This window comes from Cherax quadricarinatus, chromosome 24, assembly GCF_038502225.1.
Source record: "Cherax quadricarinatus isolate ZL_2023a chromosome 24, ASM3850222v1, whole genome shotgun sequence".
Taxonomy (NCBI): Eukaryota; Metazoa; Arthropoda; class Malacostraca; order Decapoda; family Parastacidae; genus Cherax; species Cherax quadricarinatus.
Genome location: NC_091315.1, coordinates 19,969,590 through 19,993,688, shown reverse-complemented (window position 1 = coordinate 19,993,688; position 24,099 = coordinate 19,969,590). Strand labels below are relative to the sequence as shown.

The window sequence follows — 24,099 nt, the reverse complement described above, 5'->3', positions numbered from 1 at the left end:
GGTGCAAGGAAGTGTCGCTGCTGTCTTACTTGACATAGGATTCATTCGGAGGTCAGTTCCAGTTTTTATGAGCCGTCTGAAAGTGTTCACCAGTGCTAAAGCAAGTTCGGAAAAAGGAGTGATTTGTGATTTCATGTACGGTTTGTTTGGACCTATCAGTAAAGTTAGTTTAATATCTTAATTATGCAAGTGCAAAGGTTTGCAACAAGGCTGGTTCCAGAGCTAAGGGGAATGTCCTACGAAGAAAGGTTAAGGGAAATCGGTCTGACGACGCTGGAGGACAGGAGGGTCAGGGAAGACATGATAACGACATACAAAATTCTGCGTGTAATAGACAAGGTGGACAGAGACAGGATGTTCCAGAGATGGGACACAGAAACAAGGAGTCACAATTGGAAGCTGAAAACTCAGATGAATCAAAGGGATGTTAGGAAGTATTTCTTCAGCCACAAAGTTGTTAGGAAGTGGAATAGTCTGGCAAGCGATGTAGTGGAGGCAGGAACCATACATAGTTTTAAGACGAGGTATAATAAAGCTCATGGAGCAGTGAGAGGGAGGGCCCAGTAGCGGTCAGTGAAGAGGCGGGGCCAGGAGCTGAGTCTCGACCCCTGCAACCACAATTAGGTGAGTACACAGACACACACACACATACGCACGAGCGCACACACTCACAAGCACGGGCACACACGCACACGTGGTAATGCTTTTTTTTATTAGCAAAGTCAGGGTGTTTCTCCAGAATGGTCTGTAATATACCACTGTGGATAAAATACTTTGCCATTTCTTGAACATTTCTGAGTGAGTTGTCTCTGAATTCATTAATTTTATCGCACTCCAGTACATAATGACGCAGGGTGTGACAATAGTCCATCTGGCAAAATTTACATTTCGTTTGGTCTACATCTGGTGGTGGTGATTTAACCTACCAAAGATACTTGTAACCCAGCCGGAGCCGGGCAGTAGTGACATCCAAGAGTCTGCTTATCTTGTTGGATGCACCATAGACATGTGGCTCCTCCTGCATGATAGAATGATGATAGATGGACTGACTGGTGTCAGTGTCCCTGAGTCTTAAGTCAAAAAAGTTCAGTTGATGTTCTTTTCGTATTATTGTTCTCAAACTGCTAACTGACAACCCAAGACTGTAATCTGCTCCCTCTTTCAGAGAGTATAACTTAGCCAATTTATTAGTTCTATAATGCATCTGAAGACCACAGCATGTGTACTCTGACTCCACTGTCCACAATCTTACCATACCTGTGTCTGGCTCCTGACACAAGCATGCCACAATTTATACTAAATGAGTTGAGAACATTTATGGATGACAGAGAATCAGTTACAATTAAAGTGTCAACCTTAGATACATGGACACATTTGAGTGCAAGAAGTATGGCAAACAGTTCTGTCTAAAGGGTAGAGGCCCAGTTATTGATGCGTGCTCCAATTTCTTTAAGAGAGCCATCACTCTGTACGACAACAGCAGCACTACCAGCTGCATCAGTGGATTGGTGAACAGAACCATCAACGCAAATAATTTGTGTAAGAGTGTGTTGTGTGACCAAGTTATCAATACAGCTTAAGGCATCCTGTTTGGCTCCAAGGCGAAGCTTTGGTTGTGATTTAAAAAGAATTTTGGGAGGAAATGTAGGAATGGTAGTTTGGAATGGGGTAATATCCCATGGAGCGGAGAAGTGCCGCTGTTGCCTTTCCTGACGTAGATCATGTAGCTGGTTCATGCGGAGGTCGGTTCTAGTTTTTTTCGATCCATCTGGAGGAGTGTTCACCAGTGCTGAGGAAAGTTTGGAGGGCTTCTGTGCAGGGGTTTGAATGGGCTTGCCTAAGCATATTGACCCCAATGAGGATATTTCTTTCAGTAACACGATCTCTGGTGCTTGGAATATCAAGTTCTTTCCGCATATTTAAAAATTTGGCAGTATGAGAGCATCCTAGGATGATCCTCATTGCTTCGTTCTGCGGTTTAAATGCTCTCAGCCTTTCTTTGTATTGGCGTTACAACAGGTCCAAGTAGTGTGACCTCAATGCCTAGATACCTGTATCTGGTTACATATTCTGAAAGAGACCCATCATGCAACTGGATCTGGCGAACTGTGCCTCTCTGTTGAGGACGCCTATTGAGTATCTTTGTTTTATCAGTAGATTTTATCAACCCCAGGTCCTGACACGAGGCTAGTACATGGTTAAGGATGTTTTGGGTGTTGGAGAATCCGGTGGTGTGGATCATTATATCATCAGCAAAAATAATCATATAATGATAGGGCTGGTTAGGCATAGCATGAAGTAAAGCATTAATTAAAATATTGAATAGAGTGGGACTGAGCACACCTCCCTGTGGGGTTCCTAATTCAAAATCTTTAGTTACACTTCTATATCCCTGGAACAACACAGACCTCCTTCTATTGGACAGTTAGCCTTTAATCCAGCGGAGAAGCCATCCTCCAACATCCATTCTGGCAAGTTCACTAATGATTACATGTGGGTTGGCTACATCAAAAGCGGATTTAAGGTCAAGGAACGTAGTGTATGAGCTGTCAGTGTGCAGAGTGAGAAAGGTGGTTATGTAATGATGCACGCTCTTTCCATGCATGAAACCATGCAACCGGGGATACAAAAAATTGCTTAATTCTGTGCATGAGACGATTATGAATCCTCTCGAATGTTGTACACAAGCAGCTAGTAAGAAATATTGGGAGAAATGAGTTTTGTTGATTGGGCTTTGGAATGGGAATGATGAGGCTGTTGGTTCCAGATTTAGAGAGCTCCCCAGTTACATATCTCATTTTATATAATTCAAGTAAAGGATTAACTGGTACTCGACCTAGCAATCTGAGTATGTTGTAAAAAATACGTTGAGTTGCCCTTTGCTAGTGCCGCATCACGTTCAAAGTTAGTGAAAGGAATGTTACAGTCATCTTCCTTGCTAAGCATAAAACAAATCAGTCTCTACCTTGCATCATGTTTGTCCATTAATTTCGCCTGTGTGATACTGAGAAGATTGTCATAGTTAGATGTGGCAGCGCAAGCATTAACTCATTCGCCCTATGCAAGGGATGAGGGTGAGCGATCTGACCAGTTCTGTTACCCTTAATTCTGTTTATGTCCCTTTATGCCCGGCTAAGTGGGGTGTGAGCATTGAGACCACTGACAAATTTTTCCCAGTCAGTATGCCGCAGCTCTGTCATACGCTTTCTGGCAGCAGCAAGGGTAGTTTGGAAGAGTCTCAGCATTTCAGGGGTACGATGTTTTCTATAGGATAAGCCTAGTCTGCAAGCAGTACGTTTCAATGTTCGAGTTTAGGATCGTTGTAATAGGTATAGTTTGTATAGGAGGTATGATTATTATGGAGGCTAGTTGGGTTTAGAGTACCAGGAGGTTTCAGTGTTGGCTCTAAGTAGCTCTGAATACTGCTCACAAGGTCATTGTTAAAGTTCTCAACAGAGGAACACTCAAAAATTATACTAGTCAGTCACATGTGCAACAAAGTCATCATGATGATCAGGCGAAACATTAAAACGTTTCCGTTTGAATATTCCACCAGGGAGGATAGTATTACCAATATCTAGAGAGGTTAGCCTTGCGAAATGATCAGATGATATAAACCATACCACGGGCGGGTTCTAACCCCGCCCGTGGTATGGTTTGTTTGCAATCGTGTCATTACGATTTCGTGAGTCATCTGATGATATATGTTACAATGGAAGACTCACAGCTGGCAGAAGTAATGTTGAAGCCAAGACACAGATCCAGGACGCCTCCATAGATATGTGTGGGGTCAAGGTCACCTACAATTTGCATATTATCATGACTATTTAAGAGTGACAGCAGTTGTTTACCATTACGATTACCAAACTGTGAATTTCCAATGCTTCTGTGTCTTGCATTATAATCGGCAATAATAAGAGTAGGCTCAGAATGAGCACAAGTTGGAAGCTCCAAGTAATTAAACTTATCAGCAGGTGCATACACGTTAAATATGTTGACAGCAGAGTTCCCAATATAAATCCTATGTTTTCCTATGTGCAAGAAGTTGATGGGGTAGTGATTCTTTAATATATAGAACACAAGAGTTAGTACACTTGAGGTTTTATGTAACAAATGAGGGCAGTTTAGGGGGCTGGGATTTTTCAGCGACTGCACTCTTGCAGACACACAATATCAATGGGTTCAGTAGCTACTTCATGGAGAAGGTCAGGAAGTCTTTTTCTAAGTGACGCAATATTCCAACTTTAAATAGATAGTTTATACGAGTTTGGTTCCATTATAAAAGTCCAGAGATAGTATTCAACTTCTCAGCATAATGAAAGAACTTACCAAATAGCAAAGAAACATAATCAATATCAATATCATCAGTATTATTCTTCTCCATGAGTCTCTTACGTGCACTTCCATTATGGAGGCCTCGTGGGAGTCTGTTTACAGAGGGCACGGCGCTCTTTGTCTGTGAATGTACGGCAGGTTACAGTATTCCTCACACTCACCTCTCCACTAGCATTACATTCATCACTGTCGTCACAGGTACCACTTCCCTCATCATTATGACTAAAATTATGAACACCATTACTGACAACCGGATCATCACACTCAGTATCTCCCAATACATTACACTCGTCATTTTCACTATTACGAGGTCACCACTGCCCTTATCATGGTCACTGTGATTGGAAACACCACTATTAGATTCATCATTTTCGTAATTAACATCACTGCATTCATCAGCTTGTTCATCATCGCCACACTCATTTTCATAATGGCTGACAATCTGTGTTGCTGTACTCATTTGCACCCTCTGTATGTTTTTTCCGCATTGTGCTCGAGTTGTTGTTTCAGGCACCATTGTTGCTTCTCAAGTACCGTTAAGCGCAACTGCATGTTGTGTACCACCCGAGCAAGACTAGTTTCACCTGGAAGCATGAAGTCATGGTCAGGTGAGCCAGGTGGCTGACTGACAGCTGAATCAGCCAGACAGGTGGTGTCAACACCAGCAACATCACTAGTGGCAGACGTGATAGTGCTCTGGTGATGTACTCCTAGGGTGACTTGCTCAACTACATTGTCTGAAATCAGGCATGGGCCAGTATTCAGACATGAAGAATCTGGTAGGCCTACTGCCTCATCATGAGGGGTGATGGGTGAGGCGGGAACCCTGCAGCTGGCGGAGATGTGGGCAGCTTTCACGCTGCAGTCTGCATGATCAGCTGTGATTCCTGGGGTCTTAAAATTGATACATTGCAATGCAACGGTCTGGTGTTTCTTGATCATATCATAACATTGGTGAGCAGTATGGGACCCGGCACACACTGCACACCAGTGTGACTTAGCTGGGCATTTTCAAGCAATGTGACCCCAGCGCTGACACTCGTAGCATCTACGGTGAGGTGATTTGTACAAAGCTATTTTGTAACTCTTGTTAAGCGCTGCACGAGAGTAGATACAGGGTGGCGGAGGCCCTTGGCCAAACCACTCAGCCAATATCAGATCATTAGGAAGTCGACGAGTGTTTGCAACTTGATCTGACAATAGGAATTTAGGATCCAAGTACTTGCTGACATTGTGGATGACAATATGCACTTTAGGTGCCCTTGGTGGGGCAGCTTGAAGTTGGATGTTAGCATATTTGTAAGAAGTTTTTCTATGAATCCTTGGTCGTTAGTAACAAAAACGTAATTGTCCTCGTCATGACAGATCTTGAGGTTTTTCTCTGTGTTGTCTATTGCAGCTTCGAAAACCCATCTAAACTTGACCTCTTGCTCAATGTTGGCAGGGAAATCAAGCCTAACCATTTTGCGATGGCTGTTGTCGCCCTCTTTGTTTCTTGCAGCCTTCTTTGAAATCCTTTTCCATTTTTCAAAGCTTCCTTACTTCTGTAACGTTCGAATTCGCCTTCACCATCATTTATTTCGTTCACATCCATAAGTCGCTTCTAGTTCAGATGCTGGAAGTGAAAGAGTCAGTCTGTTACACTTGGATCAGCAAAACCTGCCTCTATTCCACATGATGGTAAAGGCAATGAGTTGAGGATGCAGGTAAATAGGGGGGTCGAGAGAGGCACATTCACCTCTCTTGGTACAGACAATATGGGTGAAAGTGGCAGATGGGTCACATAGAGCCACTCTCTAGGTCACTCACTAGGCCAGACTTCTGGGTCACCAACTCATGTAGGACTATAGATTCGCCTTTATTACTCAGGTTGGTAAGGGCGATAAACGAAATTCAAAGGCACGAGTAACTCTTCCTCGTACATTCCTCACCCATATTAGGCCTACGTTGGTACTGATGCTCACACACTTCCCTGGATCAGCGAAATCTGCCTTTACTTCATGCTCTGGTAAAGACGATGAGTTGAGGATACAGGAGAATAGGGGGGTAAAGAAAGGCACATTCACCTCTCTTCACATAGACAATATGGGTGAAAGTCTCAAGCAGGTGGTATAGTGCCTTTCAAGGCGCTATATCACCTGGGCCAGACTTTTCGAAACTCAACAAATACTGCAATACTCGTTCAAATAATTACTCCACACCTGCAGCACTTAACACTTCTAGCACACGTGTCTTGGAATGACAGACGAATTTTCACTCTGTGCACACCTGGGTTACCAACTCACGTAGGACTGCAGAGTCGTCTTTATTCCTCAGATTGGTAAAGGCGATGAGCTGTGCGGAATTCAGAGGGACGTGTAAGAGTGGACTAGCAAAATTTGCCTCTACACTGTACGATGATGGAGGCGAATGGCTGAATTCAAATGAAAGGTAGAGGGGTAGCTGATGAGGGGTAGCGGAGGCCTGTGAGGGCCATTTCAAACGGAAAACTATTTCCAGTGTTTCACTAAGTATATCACTTATCACAACTCACACATAAGAGTTCTCACAACACTGTAGTTGCGATCCAACAGTGTGACTTTTTATGATGATTTATTAGTCGGGAAAAATGGGTAGGCCTGCAAATTAGCAGGTCCAGATCCTCCCTAAAAATTAAACTCCTTAATTAAATAGTTTCATGAAAGGTTGAATGACAAAATCTCATTTAATAGTTTTAATTTTTAAAGGGGTGGAGCATTTAGCCAGCAGAAAGCCACAGTCAGAAGGCTAAAAGTTTTAGTGGTGGGTCATCATATGACTAAGACCCACGTCAGGAAACACCTATCCTGATTCCTGACGTATCTTACCTATTTATTACTACACACTGCATCGGTATTTTTCTTGAAAATGGCAATTCAGTAGTCATCCCTTGTTGATTGATAAAGATTATCTAATAAGCAAAAGAGGTACTGTATTGTTTCAAGGAAACACGGAGAATAGAGAAGTAACCAAAACTTACAACTTGCAGTAGAGGTTTGGGTGTCGAGCAAGTGCTGTGATGTGCTGGCGCCACGGGTCCAGCTTGCCAGCAGTGATGTAAGGCTTAGCCAGATGATCCACTACTATCCTGGCTCCGGCGGACACCCGGCCAGCCAGCACAACAGCCTCTTCAAGTAACGGTGGCCTGAAAGAGAAAAATAATTCGGATTATTGGGTATCCCCGAAGTGGAACCTTTAAGAAGTTGCCTGAAATATGTTTTTTTTTCTTCCTCCAACTTCCTTCAACAAAGTTGTTGAACCCTTTCCCAGCATCCTGAAAACGCTAAAAAAAAAAAAGGTGCTTCCTAATTCGACGATGGTAGAAAGTGAAATTTAAGTACGTGGATGCAGATTGGACGATATATGTATAAAACTGAAATTTTTATTGTCATTGAATCACTTGAAATAAGTTTCAATTTACTGGCTGATACATTTTAGGGCCAGAATGGTACCTACTGAGTTTTGTTTGCGTGCAGGCAAATTTGTGGATGAAGTAAAATATTAAAAAAAATATTAGAATCGTTGGAATCCTCGCTATAACTGGAGAATAACTCATCTAATCGGGTTAAAATTTTCACCACTGTTGTGATATCCTGAAAACAAGCCTCACGTGCTAATGAGTGGTGTAAGCCCCAGTTTGCCAATTTTACTGAATAAACATTGAAATCTTTTTTTTTTTTAAGAAATAACTAAAGAATGCTTCCTCTGACTAGCTTCAACGTATTATTGGTGATGCTACAAGAAGAATGATGCTCCATCAGTTTAGTGTGAGTGCAGATTTGAAATTTAACCGAAATTGTTATAAAACTTGGAATCAGATCAGTTACTTGAGAATGCCTTTTCTGATCGACTTCAAGCTTTAACCATAGGTGGGCTTTATTAAAACATAGCTTGTCACAACGAGCAATTTTATTAAGTAAATTATTTCTTTCATCACTCGTACCTGAGGAGGAGGTCAAAGGTCAGGTTGTGTGCTTGAAGTACGTTAACCCCGGCGACCAGGTCTTCCTCCAGCAAGTAGTGAGGACGGTCGTCCAGGTCCAGAATGTGTCGCACCCCTACCAAGAGTGGCACTGCCTCCTTCAACGACACCAGGCGGCTTTCAAACTGTCATGGCATACCCTGACGCTTTAAATATCTGAATACAGTACCAGGCTACTTTAAACACCTCAGTAAAATACAGGACCCCTTTTATAGGATGATGGAGAAGCGTATGTGCAATAGGGGGGGGTGAAGGGAGTAGAATTGGGAGGGTTTGGCCAGTCTTAATAGGGTATGTTGATGACACTACTGTTCTGGTTAGGGAGGGGATGTCAATGGATACCTTGGATGGGGTAGTACAATTGTTCTCGGATGCAACTGGTATGAGAGTGAATTCAGAAAAGTCCATGGTCATGGGGTTAGGAGCTTGGGCTGGGAGGGTTGAGTGGGGTAGTTTAGTGGTGGGGAGGCGGGTGAATTTGTTAAAAATTTGTGGTCTTATCTATGCAGACGATCTGGATGTAGCGCGCAGGGAAAAAAAAACTCGATTAGGTTGGTGGATAGGATTCAGGGGCAATTGGGTGCATTGAGGCCTTATCGTTTGACCCTTGCACAGCGGGCCATTGTCATTAATGTCTTATTGTATAGTAAGGTATGGCACGTGGCGGCCGTGTTCCCATTAACACTGACGGCGATAGCGGACATACTTAGGAGGGTTTTTAAATTCTTGTGGGGCTCGGGATGTGATTGACTTAAAAGGGACGTGGTAATGTTACCTGTGCGGCAGGGGGGGTTGGGTTTGCTGGACTTAAAGAGGAGGGTCAAATGTGTCTTTATTAAAAGGGAGGTGGTGAGGGAAGGTGTGGGTGGTGGGGGTATGGTCAGGAGTTAGTTAGTTAGTTAGTTTAATATGTTTATTATGCACCCCATACCCATCCTGTGGGCGGTAGTCAAAAGATTACAGAGGTACATAATTGGTCCAGGGACTGGACTCCAAAGTTTTGATAGCTGAGCAAGTTACAAAGGTAATGAACTAGATCTGGTCATAATCATGACCAAGTTACAAAGGTAATGAAATCCAGGTTGAGCTGGTCACACTCATGAATAATTGCAAAGGTAATGAATCATAAACACATTAATCATGAGAATTTACATGAAAGATTTAAACGAATGTATTCGGGAGTGGAGTTGCGGGAGTGTGAAACTGTTTTGAGGGCTATGGCGTGGGCTCGAGATCCGGGGAAGGTCAAAATAGGTGCGATGTGTCGATTGTTGGTGGGGAGGGTTGTGGCGCCTGTAGAGGGAATTTTCCCCATGTATGCATGGGGAAGTATATGGAATAGGTTAATTAGGATGAGGTTACAACCACGAGCACGTGACGTAATATATCGTTTTCTGCACGGGATTTTGCCGTCAGGTACGGTTCTGAGGGATAGACGTGTGGTTGAGGGGGGAGGGGGTGGAATATGTGAAGGTGAGGAGTCGGCGTTTCATGTTGTATATTTTTGTGAGGGGATGGGTAGCGTCAGGGGTTGGTTGAGTAGGGTACTCCGTAAGACTGGGGGTAAAGGGATTTCTGTTCTGAGAGCTTTAAGTCTTGACGTGGAGGGATTGGATGAGAGTATCATTAGGGTTGTGGGGTACATTATGGTAGATTATATATACATATCATGGGGAATGAGGGGGAAAGGGGTTAGTGAGGTGAAGAGGCGGGTTTTAGCGGTTACGTTTTATAAAACGTTGTGCCGTAACAGGGAAATTTATGGGAGAAGGTGGGAACGGGCTTTCTCAGAGGGATATAGAGAACTTACGTTAGAGGTTTTATTAGATTTGTAAATTAGGTGGGAGGGGCAGGGTAGGGATGGTAAATGCTACTGTAGGATGGGATGTCAGGGGTAGAAACGGGGTCGCCTCCTTGGGGTTGACAGTTGCAAAGAATGTGCGCGACTTTAGTGTGGCGAGAGTGTTGGGATAATGTAACGTGCGAATGTGTATGAACCTGTGCGTATGGGATGTGTAACGGCACATACACAGTTGTGGCTGTCTTGCGTCTGCGTGCGCCTTAGATACACTGTTGTGATTAAGGATTGGTTGAACTTCATTGTGACAATGTTCCTGGACTTGTTAAGCACTAGAAATGTATCTTAACCGGGTTGAAGTGTCAATGTGTAAGACTTGGTCATGTTTCCCTTATGTTAATATTTGTTATTAAATGTACTGTGTCTTTGGTGCTGCTGTTTCACCAATACTTATATAATTACCACTTAGGTTTATTCATATATGTCAAGTTAGGATGTAAGCTACAAGTTGGTGATAACGGTCATATTATTTCGGGGTGAGGGGGGGTTGCAATTAATGTGTAATAAGTTAAAGTCATTAACGGTAATACCAACTTTATTGGTAGTTGTATACGTGTGTTTTGAAATGTAATATTCACATTGTGTTAGTCTTATTTAAGGTATTGTGATTTTGGTAGTCCTGTACCATCCATGTTGTAAATTCTCTTTCCTCACGTGACACGTGTCATGATATTCCTAAACTGAGGATAATTAATGTCATGATTATCCAGATTGGTGATGGGGTTTGTTTTCAATGTGTGTGTGAGTGGGGGGAGGGATGATGGGTCACCTGTGTTGTGTGAGTGGGGGGAGGGATGATGGGTCACCTGTGTTGTGTGAGTGGGGGGAGGGATGATGGGTCACCTGTGGTGTGAGAGTGGGGGGAGGGATGATGGGTCACCTGTGTTGTGTGAGTGGGGGGAGGGATGATGGGTCACCTGTGCTGTGTGAGTGGGGGGAGGGATGATGGGTCACCTGTGTTGTGTGAGTGGGGGGAGGGATGATGGGTCACCTGTGTTGTGTGAGTGGGGGAAGGGATGATGGGTCACCTGTGTTGTGTGAGTGGGGGGAGGGATGATGGGTCACCTGTGTTGTGTGAGTGGGGGGAGGGATGATGGGTCACCTGTGTTGTGTGAGTGGGGGGAGGGATGATGGGTCACCTGTGTTGTGTGAGTGGGGGGAGGGATGATGGGTCACCTGTGTTGTGTGAGTGGGGGGAGGGATGATGGGTCACCTGTGTTGTGTGAGTGGGGGGAGGGATGCTGGGTCACCTGTGTTGTGTGAGTGGGGGGAGGGATGATGGGTCACCTGTGTTGTGTGAGTGGGGGGAGGGATGATGGGTCACCTGTGTTGTGTGAGTGGGGGGAGGGATGATGGGTCACCTGTGTTGTGTGAGTGGGGGGAGGGATGATGGGTCACCTGTGTTGTGTGAGTGGGGGGAGGGATGATGGGTCACCTGTGTTGTGTGAGTGGGGGGAGGGATGATGGGTCACCTGTGTTGTGTGAGTGGGGGGAGGGATGATGGGTCACCTGTGTTGTGTGAGTGGGGGGAGGGATGATGGGTCACCTGTGTTGTGTGAGTGGGGGGAGGGATGATGGGTCACCTGTGTTGTGTGAGTGGGGGGAGGGATGATGGGTCACCTGTGTTGTGTGAGTGGGGGGAGGGATGATGGGTCACCTGTGTTGTGTGAGTGGGGGGAGGGATGATGGGTCACCTGTGTTGTGTGAGTGGTGGGAGGGATGATGGGTCACCTGTGTTGTGTGAGTGGGGGGAGGGATGATGGGTCACCTGTGTTGTGTGAGTGGGGGGAGGGATGATGGGTCACCTGTGTTGTGAGAGTGGGGGAGGATGATGGGTCACCTGTGTTGTGTGAGTGGAGGGAGGGATGATGGGTCACCTGTGTTGTGTGAGTGGGGGGAGGGATGATGGGTCACCTGTGTTGTGTGAGTGGGGGGAGGGATGATGGGTCACCTGTGTTGTGTGAGTGGGGGGAGGGATGATGGGTCACCTGTGTTGTGTGAGTGGGGGGGAGGGATGATGGGTCACCTGTGTTGTGTGAGTGGGGGGAGGGATGATGGGTCACCTGTGTTGTGTGAGTGGGGGGAGGGATGATGGGTCACCTGTGTTGTGTGAGTGGGGGGAGGGATGATGGGTCACCTGTGTTGTGTGAGTGGTGGGAGGGATGATGGGTCACCTGTGTTGTGTGAGTGGGGGAGGGATGATGGGTCACCTGTGTTGTGTGAGTGGGGGGAGGGATGATGGGTCACCTGTGTTGTGAGAGTGGGGGGAGGGATGATGGGTCACCTGTGTTGTGTGAGTGGGGGGAGGGATGATGGGTCACCTGTGTTGTGTGAGTGGGGGGAGGGATGATGGGTCACCTGTGTTGTGTGAGTGGGGGGAGGGATGATGGGTCACCTGTGTTGTGTGAGTGGGGGGAGGGATGATGGGTCACCTGTGTTGTGTGAGTGGGGGGGAGGGATGATGGGTCACCTGTGTTGTGTGAGTGGGGGGAGTGATGATGGGTCACCTGTGTTGTGTGAGTGGGGGGAGGGATGATGGGTCACCTGTGTTGTGTGAGTGGGGGGAGGGATGATGGGTCACCTGTGTTGTGTGAGTGGGGGGAGGGATGATGGGTCACCTGTGTTGTGTGAGTGGGGGGAGGGATGATGGGTCACCTGTGTTGTGTGAGTGGGGAGGAGGGATGATGGGTCACCTGTGTTGTGTGACTGGGGGGGAGGGATGATGGGTCACCTGTGTTGTGTGAGTGGGGGGCAGGGATGATGGGTCACCTGTGTTGTGTGAGTGGGGGGAGGGATGATGGGTCACCTGTGTTGTGTGAGTGGGGGGAGGGATGATGGGTCACCTGTGTTGTGTGAGTGGGGGGAGGGATGATGGGTCACCTGTGTTGTGTGAGTGGGGGGAGGGATGATGGGTCACCTGTGTTGTGTGAGTGGGGGGAGGGATGATGGGTCACCTGTGTTGCAGCACAAGTTTCTTAATAATGCATTTGTAGGTCTTGTGTAATTTGTTGTGAGTTGTGTTATGGGTGATTGTCATTAAGCTTGGTGCTTTATTATTGTGTTGAGGTTGTAATTTAGGAGTTATATTTATAGTCATTTTGTGGCCTTTATTATTATCCCTTTATTCCTTCTTGAATTGTGATATGTTTTAAAAACTTGTATATAGTATAGTGTCAGGTGTTGCCTGGATTGTTATGTGTTTATATATTGTGTTGTTGATGTTGCCCTTGTTTAAGTCATTTTTTAATTTTAAGTAACAGGGGAATGTAGAATGTATTCATTGGTGGGGGGGGGAAGCAATAATGAGTAGGTTCCACTTTATGAACCTTGTGTACTTGTGTACTTGTGTACTTGTGTAACAACGTACGTAGAAGCAGTCTGTAGGTTGTGTTCAGTTTATTTTAATATCTTTATGTATGTGCTTATTCAGTAGATTGTGTAGTGAATGTTTATTGTTCATCACCAGTGTCAATGTTACATATTGATATATGTACCTATATGTATTTGTACATGAAGTTTTAAATAAAATATAAAACAAAAAGTAAAATACCTGGTTACTATAGACAACGCTTCAAGGCAGCCGGTTAGTTGAAGTAACTAAGATTAGTCTGTAGATATCCCTATAATGTTATTCAAAATAATCAGTTAGTGGATGCCAACAAAGTTAACTCATATCAGCTAATCTGTTATTACATCTTAGTCTTCAGTAGTAAATTACCTGTATCCAGTGAAGACCTGCCTAGTATTTTCTCTGTGGTAGCATTACAGAAGTGTTATGAATGTCTTCTCAGGGTTTTGAACAGGTGCACCTTCAGGTGAGGGTAGAGCTGAAGGAAGCTAGGAAGGGGATACAATTTCTCAGTGAGAAAAACAAGAGTCATCCTCTTAAAAAGGAAGAAGATACTAGCTGCAATGAATGAAATTAATCTGAATAAAAGAATAAAGCTAAACGTAAAGGTGAAAGAAACCACTTTCGAGACAACCAGTTCCTTCGCTGTATTATCGGACGAATGTCGTTCGACCATCCAGGACAACAAAAACCACTGATGAAGGTAAGAACGTGCTTGTAGGTAACTCTCAGATTAGATTTATGAACAGGGCTTACTGTAACAGGGATAAAAGGAGGCAGAGAATGTGTTTTCCTGGGGCTGAGATGCAAGATATAATTAGCAAATTAGGAAACATCGTAACTTTTCATGGGTGTAACATTATTATCTGCATTAGCACTGGAGGTAATAATGCTGGGAAGGGCATCCTGGCTGGCCTTGACCTCATTTTTTCCCAGGCAAGCAACGGCTCAATCTCTGCCCAGGGTTTAAAGCCTGTCAACTACAAGGTCATTATGGTTGCATTTAGCCTGCACTTTAATCTCTAAAACAGATTAAACTCTGGGTATGTAAATAGTGAGTATAACCTTGTGTTGAATTATTATTTATCTTTATTCATAAACTTGTAATACCCCTAAACATTTAATTATCTTAAATTCAATGTAAATGAGGCACACGACCCACTAATTTAGTATTGGTATTGTTCCTATGATATAGTACTAAATTAAATATATATAATATTTCTGTGACATTTATGAAAACAATATTTTCAGTTTTGAATATACAGTCAAACTGTAAAATAGTGAATTTATAAGTATGAATCTCACACTTATTTTAGGGATTAAAATATTCTTGAAGTAAGTGCACAGGTGAATTTCAGCTTTAATTACTCACATGTAGTCGATAGAATTTAAACCTAACAAACTAATTGTGAAAATTATTATTTGAGTAAATTACCTGCACGAGATTTACAGGGTATTACCTGAATTATTACCTGCAAGTAATTTGGGTGAGGTACCTGGAGTTTACCTGGAGAGAGTTCCGGGGGTCAACGCCCCCGCGACCCGGTCTGTGACCAGGCCTCCTGGTGGATCAGAGCCTGATCAACCAGGCTGTTACTGCTGGCTGCACGCAAACCAACGTACGAGCCACAGCCCGGCTGGTCAGGAACTGACTTTAGGTGCTTGTCCAGTGCCAGCTTGAAGACTGCCAGGGGTCTGTTGGTAATCCCCTTATGTATGCTGGGAGGCAGTTGAACAGTCTCGGGCCCCTGACACTTATTGTATGGTCTCTTAACGTGCCAGTGACACCCCTGCTTTTCATTGGGGGGATGTTGCATCGTCTGCCAAGTCTTTTGCTTTCGTAGTGAGTGATTTTCGTGTGCAAGTTCGGTACTAGTCCCTCTAGGATTTTCCAGGTGTATATAATCATGTATCTCTCCCGCCTGCGTTCCAGGGAATACAGGTTTAGGAACCTCAAGCACTCCCAGTAATTGAGGCGTTTTATCTCCGTTATGCGCGCCGTGAAGGTTCTCTGTACATTTTCTAGGTCAGCAATTTCACCTGCCTTGAAAGGTGCTGTTAGTGTGCAGCAATATTCCAGCCTAGATAGAACAAGTGACCTGAAGAGTGTCATCATGGGCTTGGCCTCCCTAGTTTTGAAGGTTCTCATTATCCATCCTGTCATTTTTCTAGCAGATGCGATTGATACAATGTTATGGTCCTTGAAGGTGAGATCCTCCGACATGATCACTCCCAGGTCTTTGACGTTGGTGTTTCGCTCTATTTTGTGGCCAGAATTTGTTTTGTACTCTGATGAAGATTTAATTTCCTCTTGTTTACCATATCTGAGTAATTGAAATTTCTCATCGTTGAACTTCATATTGTTTTCTGCAACCCACTGAAAGATTTGGTTGATGTCCGCCTGGAGCCTTGCAGTGTCTGCAATGGAAGACACTGTCATGCAGATTCGGGTGTCATCTCAAAGGAAGACACGGTGCTGTGGCTGACATCCTTGTCTATGTCGGATATGAGGATGAGGAACAAGATGGGAGCGAGTACTGTGCCTTGTGGAACAGAGCTTTTCACCGTAGCTGCCTCGGACTTTACTCTGTTGACGACTACTCTCTGTGTTCTGTTAGTGAGGAAATTATAGATCCATCGACCGACTTTTCCTGTTATTCCTTTAGCACGCATTTTGTGCACTATTACGCCATGGTCACACTTGTCGAAGGCTTTTGCAAAGTCTGTATATATTACATCTGCATTTTTTTTGTCTTCTAGTGCATCTAGGACCTTGTCGTAGTGATCCAATAGTTGAGACAGACAGGAGCGACCTGTTCTAAATCCATGTTGCCCTGGGTTATGTAACTGATGGGTTTCTAGATGGGTGGTGATCTTGCTTCTTAGGACCCTTTCAAAGATTTTTATGATATGGGATGTTAGTGCTATCGGTCTGTAGTTCTTTGCTGTTGCTTTACTGCCCCCTTTGTGGAGTGGAGCTATGTCTGTTGTTTTTAGTAACTGTGGGACGACCCCCGTGTTCATGCTCCCTCTCCATAGGATGGAAAAGGCTCGTGATAGGGGCTTCTTGCAGTTCTTGATGAACACGGAGTTCCATGAGTCTGGCCCTGGGGCAGAGTGCATGGGCATGTCATTTATCGCCTGTTCGAAGTCATTTGGCGTCAGGATAACATCGGATAGGCTTGTGTTAACCAAATTTTGTGGCTCTCTCATAAAAAATTAATTTTGATCTTCGACTCTCAGTCTGGTTAGCGGCTTGCTAAAAACTGAGTCATATTGGGACTTGAGTAGCTCACTCATTTCCTTGCTGTCATCTGTGTAGGACCCATCTTGTTTAAGTAGGGGCCCAATACTGGACGTTGTTCTCGACTTTGATTTGGCATAGGAGAAGAAATACTTTGGGTTTATTTCGATTTCTTTTATGGCTTTTAGTTCTTCCCGCGATTCCTGACTCCTATAAGATTCCTTTAGCTTAAGTTCGATGCTTGCTATTTCTCTGACCAGTGTCTCCCTACGCATTTCAGATATATTGACCTCTTTTAGCCGCTCTGTTATTCTTTTCCGTCGCCTGTAAAGGGAGCGCCTGTCTCTTTCTATTTTACATCTACTCCTCCTTTTTCTTAGAGGAATAAGCCTTGTGCAAACATCGAGTGCCACCGAGTTAATCTGTTCTAGGCATAAGTTGGGGTCTGTGTTGCTTAGTATATCTTCCCAGCTTATATCGGTTAGGACTTGGTTTACTTGGTCCCACTTTATGTTTTTGTTATTGAAGTTGAATTTGGTGAATGCTCCCTCGTGACTAATCTCATTATGTCGGTCTGGGGCTCCACGCATACATGTCTGAACCTCAATTATGTTGTGATCTAAGTATATTGTTTTTGATATGGTGACATTTCTTATCAGATCATCATTGTTAGTGAAGATGAGGTCTAGTGTATTCTCCAGTCTAGTAGGCTCTATTATTTGCTGGTTTAAATTGAATTTTGTGCAGAGATTTAAGAGCTCGTGTGAGTGTGAGTTTTCATCAGAGCTGCCTCCTGGTGCTATTACTGCAACAATATTATTTGCTATATTCCTCCATTCTAGGTGCCTTAAGTTGAAATCCCCCAGGAGCAAGATGTTGGGTGCAGGAACTGGAAGATTTTCCAGACAGTGGTCAATTTTTAACAGCTGTTCCTGGAATTGCTGGGATGTTGCATCCGGAGGCTTGTAGACTACCACAATGACTAGGTTTTGGTTCTCGACCTTTACTGCTAAAACTTCCACTACATCATTTGAGGCATTAAGCAGTTCTGTGCAAACAAGTGACTCTGCAATGTACAGGCCAACCCCCCTCCCTTTTGCCTGTTCACTCTGTCACATCTGTATAGGTTGTAACCTGGGATCCAGCAGGTCGCTGAACTGTAACTCCTTCGAATAGTAAGTAAGTTTACTCAGGTATACACAAATACAGTTACACAGATTATCATACATAGCAGCATATGTGTAGAGAACCTGGGATAACCCAAAAAAGTCAGACAGAGTGACTTATTTCCATTGGGGTCCTTTTAATGTATTATTATTATAGAAAGGAGATAATATCTTATTATTATATTATAAAGGAGATATACTAGGAATAAGATAAAATGAGTTATTTATATTTACATGTGTGTTAGCTAAAAAAAAATAATAAATCATTCTCATCCCTTTCTGTAGCTACATTCATCAGACACTTTTTGACACTCTTCTTGAACTGGTTCATGCTATGACTGGCTTTGACATGTGCAGGCAGTCTGTTCCATACCTTTATTGCTGTACAGTAAAAGGTGTTTGAAGCCTGGCCACTGACTGTGGGTACTACAAAGTTGTGCTCTCTCCCCCTAGTACTACGGTTGCTTTGGTTCCCAACCTTGACAAAATTGGCAGCAAGATATTCTGGACACTGTGAGCAATTTTATAAACTTGATTTAACTTCAGTTGTTTTACTCTGTCTTCAACATTCAGCATATCCACTGTTGTAATTCATCCTGGCCTACATGTTCTCTTGGTCCCAGCCCCAGGATGAATCTTACCATTTTGTTCTGGGTGATTTGCACTCTATCTTTCAGTTTTTCTGTCAAGGCAGAGTACCAAGAAGAGCAAGCGTAGTCCATACGACACTGTATAAGGGCTAGACATAGGGTCCTGCGAGCCTCATTAGGTAGACACTGAGCTTGTCTGTAGAGGAACTTCAGTCTGGCATTCGCTTTCTTTAAGAACATAAGAACATAAGAACAAAGGAACACTGCAGAAGGCCTACTGGCCCATGCGAGGCAGGTCCAAGTCTCCTACCGGCTTAAGCCAATGCACCCAACCTTGTCAGGTCAGGTCACATTGACTTAAGGGAGGAACACGGCAACCGACCTGGTAGCACAAGCTATCAGGTCCAACTCACACCCACCCACATCCACTCATGTATTTATCCAACCTATTTTTAAAGCTACACAACGTTGTGGCCTCTATAACTGTACTCGGGAGTTTGTTCCACTCATCCACAACTCTTACCAAACCAGTACTTTCCTATATCCTTCCTGAATCTGAATTTTTCCAACTTAAAACCATTGCTGCGAGTCCTGTCTAGGCTAGATATTTTCAGCACACTATTTACATCCCCTTTATTTATTCCTGTCTTCCATTTATACACCTCAATCATATCCCCCCTAATTCTACGTCTTTCTAGAGAGTGCAGATTCAGGGCCCTTAGTCTATCCTCATAGGGAAGGTTTCTGATACATGGGATCAACTTTGTCATCCTCCTTTGCACATTTTCCAGAGAATTTATATCCATCCTGTAATACGGTGACCAAAACTGTGCAGCATAATCTAAATGAGGCCTAACCAAGGATGTATAGAGTTGAAGAACAACCTGAGGACTCCTATTATTTATGCTTCTTGATATGAAGCCAAGAATTCTATTAGCTTTATTGCGAACACTTATGCACTGTTGTCTTGGTTTCAGATTACTGCTAACCAGAACTCCTAAATCTTTTTCGCAATCCGTAATATTAAGATCTACATTATTTAGTTTATATGTTTATATGTTTATAGTTCTCCTGACATGCATGGGTCAAAGGGGATTCCCAGATATTTTACTGAGGAAACTGAAGTGATGGGTTCCCCATTACACCAAACATGAAAATTATTTACCCTTCTCAGTTTGTTTCGTGCCCGAGTATGGCTTCCGTTTTCCCCAGGTGTAACGATAGTTTGTTGTCGAAGCAACTCCCTACCTCTCTCACAAAAAGCTAGACCTGTCATTCAATTAATAATTATAATATTAAAACCAGCTACTCTGGTAAATTAAAATTATGTGGACTGTATGTTATATTGTTTTACTTGTTAGGTACACAAAAATATAACTATTAGTGCAATACATAAAATACAACAGTGTTATTAGAAAAGAACTTACCATTTAATTACTGTAGATGGATCATACCACAACACCTGCCTAACACCTAGACCCTACACTGGCTAGCTAGAGATCTAAATGCAAGGACTAATGGTGCACTTCCCTGTGAGTGATGTTCTGCCATCCACACGCAATTCTTGAGGTCCCGCAAATTTCCTGTCCCATTTCTTTAGCAGGGGACAGTAACACGGGTTCCCATTACAAATTCAGGCCGAAACACCTAAATTTTTTCCTCTGAGAATGCCCGATCACATTGTGCACCTCAGTCCAGTGTTCACACATTATATTAAATATGGCATTTCCCTGGCATCACTTAGTAGCTGTTCTACACCCCCCTTCCTCACTCGAAATTTCTCGAAAGGGTCAAACCAGCATCATATTTTATTACACAATTATTATATTCATTTATATGTTCTACATTTAGGAAATTATGTAAAATATTTTCACATTAATTATAAAAAATCGTTTTGGCTTAAATTGGGTGTTCCAGACCATGTAAAACAGTGTGAACTTCACTCTCTTTCATCTGATTTCTTTTTTCACTCTTCCAACCAACAAAAAACATGATTTAAAAAATGCATAAAAGGCGTGTCCAGAGGTATTTAACTGTCGTAGACGCTAGGAGGGGCCTTGTGAGATACCCAGGGGTCAAAAGGGAGTTCCTTTCCGCCGTCAGTAGCCCCAAAGAGGCTACTTCCTCACAACTCTTCCTTCAGTTTAAGGCATAAAAAGCAATGACTAGTGAAGATACTGGATCGTAATACCGTTTAGGGAAATTATTAAGAATTAGAGAATCATGAGTTAAATTTACTGAGTAATACCGCCCACAGGATGGGTATAAGGTGTATAATAAAGATATTAAACTAAAGACAAGTATCGTACAAATTTACAAACGGTTATTAATGGACACAACTTGGGGAAATTAATATTAATACTGTGGAAGATTTGAGTCGACAGTGAAGTGATAAGGTAAATGGAAACTAGGCAGACTGGAATATTACTGAATAAGAGAGTTCAGAGTCCATTAATGGCTCACACTTTTAGCTCCACAAAAATACAGCAGCCTAACTTTTCATCATGGCTGCTACCTTACACGTCCTCCTCTCTTTATTTATTTATTTATTTATTATTAATTTGGACATGATACAAAGATGTACAAAGAAACACAGTGGTTAAGTGTAACATGCCAAAAGCCCCTTGTAAGCAGAGCTCTCGTCACTCTCTTGCTTTTAAGTGAAGATTACCCATCCCTAGTTCATGCTTTCCCATGGGAACTCCACCATGTGCTCTTCCATTTAGACTGGAGTCCCCTAACAGAACTAGGGTACGAGGATTAACAGTAACTGGAGTCACAGAACATTCACTCAATTTCTAAGGTTAGTACTATATTTCAATGTCTTATATTGACTATAGACCAGTGTTATCTAGTTTAGCCAGAGTCGAGCCTGACCTGTTACTCACCTGGGGATGGGTAGGATCAAGGCCAGCCACGATGCCCTTAATGCACTTGTACTCCCTTGACAAACTCATTACCCATTCTGTAAGCAAAACAAAAAAGTCTAATATAATTGTATATTTCCAGTCATCCCCTCTCCCCAACCCCATCTCATGATAGGACCCTTCAAGGACATGTTTAAGGGCTCTTGATACAAGAATTTGGAGCTACTTTTCTTTAAAATGGTTCATACCCAATTACCTCCAATATTCCAAGCGTTGTATAACTCTTACGCGATTAAGACTTTCCATAATGGATCCCCATTCCTATTTTTCTCCATTAATGTAAACTTTGTTGACTAGTTCAGCTATCATAACTTTGGGGTCCAGTCCCTGGACCCATTATGTACCTTTGTAATCTTTTGACTACCGCCCACAGGATGGGTATGGGGTGACTACCGTCCACAGGATGGGTATGGGGTGACTACCGTCCACAGGATGGGTATGGTGTGACTACCGTCCACAGGATGGGTATGGGGTGACTACCGCCCACAGGATGGGTATGGGGTGACTACCGCCCACAGGATGGGTATGGGGTGACTACCGTCCACAGGATGGGTATGGGGTGACTACCGTCCACAGGATGGGTATGGGGTGACTACCGTCCACAGGATGGGTATGGTGTGACTACCGCCCACAGGATGGGTATGGGGTGACTACCGCCCACAGGATGGGTATGGGGTGACTACCGCCCACAGGATGGGTATGGGGTGACTACCGTCCACAGGATGGGTATGGGGTGACTACCGTCCACAGGATGGGTATGGGGTGCATAATAAAGATATTAAACTATTAGTCGTTACTTTCTTAGTCTCGTGTGTAGAACTTTATCAGAGTCCTTACTGAAGTTCATATAAACTATATCGTATTCATGACTCACGAAATCGTAATGAGTTCAATCCCCGCCCGTGGTATGGTTTATATCATATTATCGTATTCGGTTTGTAAATTCGTAAGTTAAGAGTTTTGAGACTCTCTGACCGCGGGTTCAATCCCGGCCGGGGTATGGTCCGTACTAATATTCGTTGATCAAATTATATCTTGCAAAGTGGCTCCGAAATTCATCGGCATTTATTGATTCCACCAACTCTGTCACAGTTAAAGTTAGGCGGATCCAAATCCAACAATAGTTAGTCTCGTTCCAGTAGTTAGGGAGGCTCGGCATGTAACAAGATTTTTGTTCGTGAATGCAAAAGCATTTCAAAGAAATAAGGTACTACCAGCATTGTCGTCTTACGAGACTGTAAACGCGGCCACCTCTCCGCTTTCTGGCCACTCTTAGTGTTTAGCTTCACTAAGAGATTAAAGGCGCACATCAACACTCATACCTTGTGTGCAAATATTTATGCTTAGCGGAAAACATTCAACCCATAGGGGTCATACAGCACGTGTTCAATGGGTGTAGTTAGGTTTGATCCAAGGAAGGGGAAAGCTGCTCCAATTCGGTAGATCAAGAGCTCTTTACCAGTATTAAGACTTGCCCCTTGAGGGCTCACTTTGCAATATCCCATTGACAGCAATGCTTCGCAACGCTTCGATATTGTGTCATGTCAAATAATATTACGTTTCAGCCTCAGTTTCTATACACTACCCCCTCAAGGAAGGTTCCTTGATGTTGGTGAGGGGCTCTTGATTTAGGGAATTGGATCTGTGCTCCAGTTCCCCGAATTAAGCCTGAATGCCTTCCACATCCCCCCCCCCAGGCGCTGTATAATCCTCCGGGTTTAGCGCTTCCCCCTTGATTATAATAATAATAATAATCTGTACACTACGACGCCTGCCTGTGCTGCGCCGCCTCACTCACTCCTATACGATAATTTAAACTTACACGCAGATACGTCATTCATGAACAACATTATAACCATTCTTGTGGGTCCAGTAGCTTATAGTGCGTGTTGTGTCCCCATTAACCAAGTTAACAAGTAAATCTAGATTATAAAAGGATTAACCCTGAGTTGGCACAGTGCCTGGAGTTTACCTGGAGAGAGTTCCGGGGGTCAACGCCCCCGCGGCCCGGTCTGTGACCAGGCCTCCTGGTGGATCAGAGCCTGATCAACCAGGCTGTTGCTGCTGGCTGCACGCAAACCAACGTACGAGCCACAGCCCGGCTGGTCAGGAACCGACTTTAGGTGCTTGTCCAGTGCCAGCTTGAAGACTGCCAGGGGTCTGTTGGTAGTCCCCCTTTGACAGTGTTGCATACAGTGCTGACAGTGTTACACACAGTGCTGACAGTGTTACACACAGTGCTGACAGTGTTACACACAGTGCTGACAGTGTTACAATAAACATGTACAACACAGTGCTGACAGTGTTACACACAGTGCTGACAGTCTTACAATAAACATGTACAACACAGTGCTGACAGTGTTACACACAGTGCTGACAGTCTTACAATAAACATGTACAACACAGTGCTGACAGTGTTGCACACAGTGCTGACAGTGTTACACACAGTGCTGACAGTGTTACACACAGTGCTGACAGTCTTACAATAAACATGTACAACACAGTGCTGACAGTGTTACACACAGTGCTGACAGTCTTACAGTAAACAAGTATAACACAGTGCTGACAGTGTTACAATAAACATGTACAACACAGTGCTGACAGTGTTACAATAAACATGTACAACACAG

The 24,099-nt window shown here is 43.8% G+C and overlaps 1 protein-coding gene across 2 annotated transcripts in view; it reads right to left on the bottom strand.

Moving 5' to 3' along the window:
* LOC138853185 (L-fucono-1,5-lactonase-like) overlaps positions 1-24,099 on the bottom strand; it is a 65,097-nt gene that overhangs the window by 5,222 nt on the left and 35,776 nt on the right. For both annotated transcript variants that reach the window (XM_070088496.1, XM_070088497.1), the window contains 3 exons: positions 21,431-21,507; positions 8,297-8,460; positions 7,334-7,498 (listed from right to left, as the gene is read on the bottom strand). In XM_070088496.1, coding sequence (XP_069944597.1) covers positions 7,334-7,498; positions 8,297-8,460; positions 21,431-21,507 — 406 coding nt within the window. The remainder of the gene's footprint in view (positions 1-7,333; positions 7,499-8,296; positions 8,461-21,430; positions 21,508-24,099) is intronic.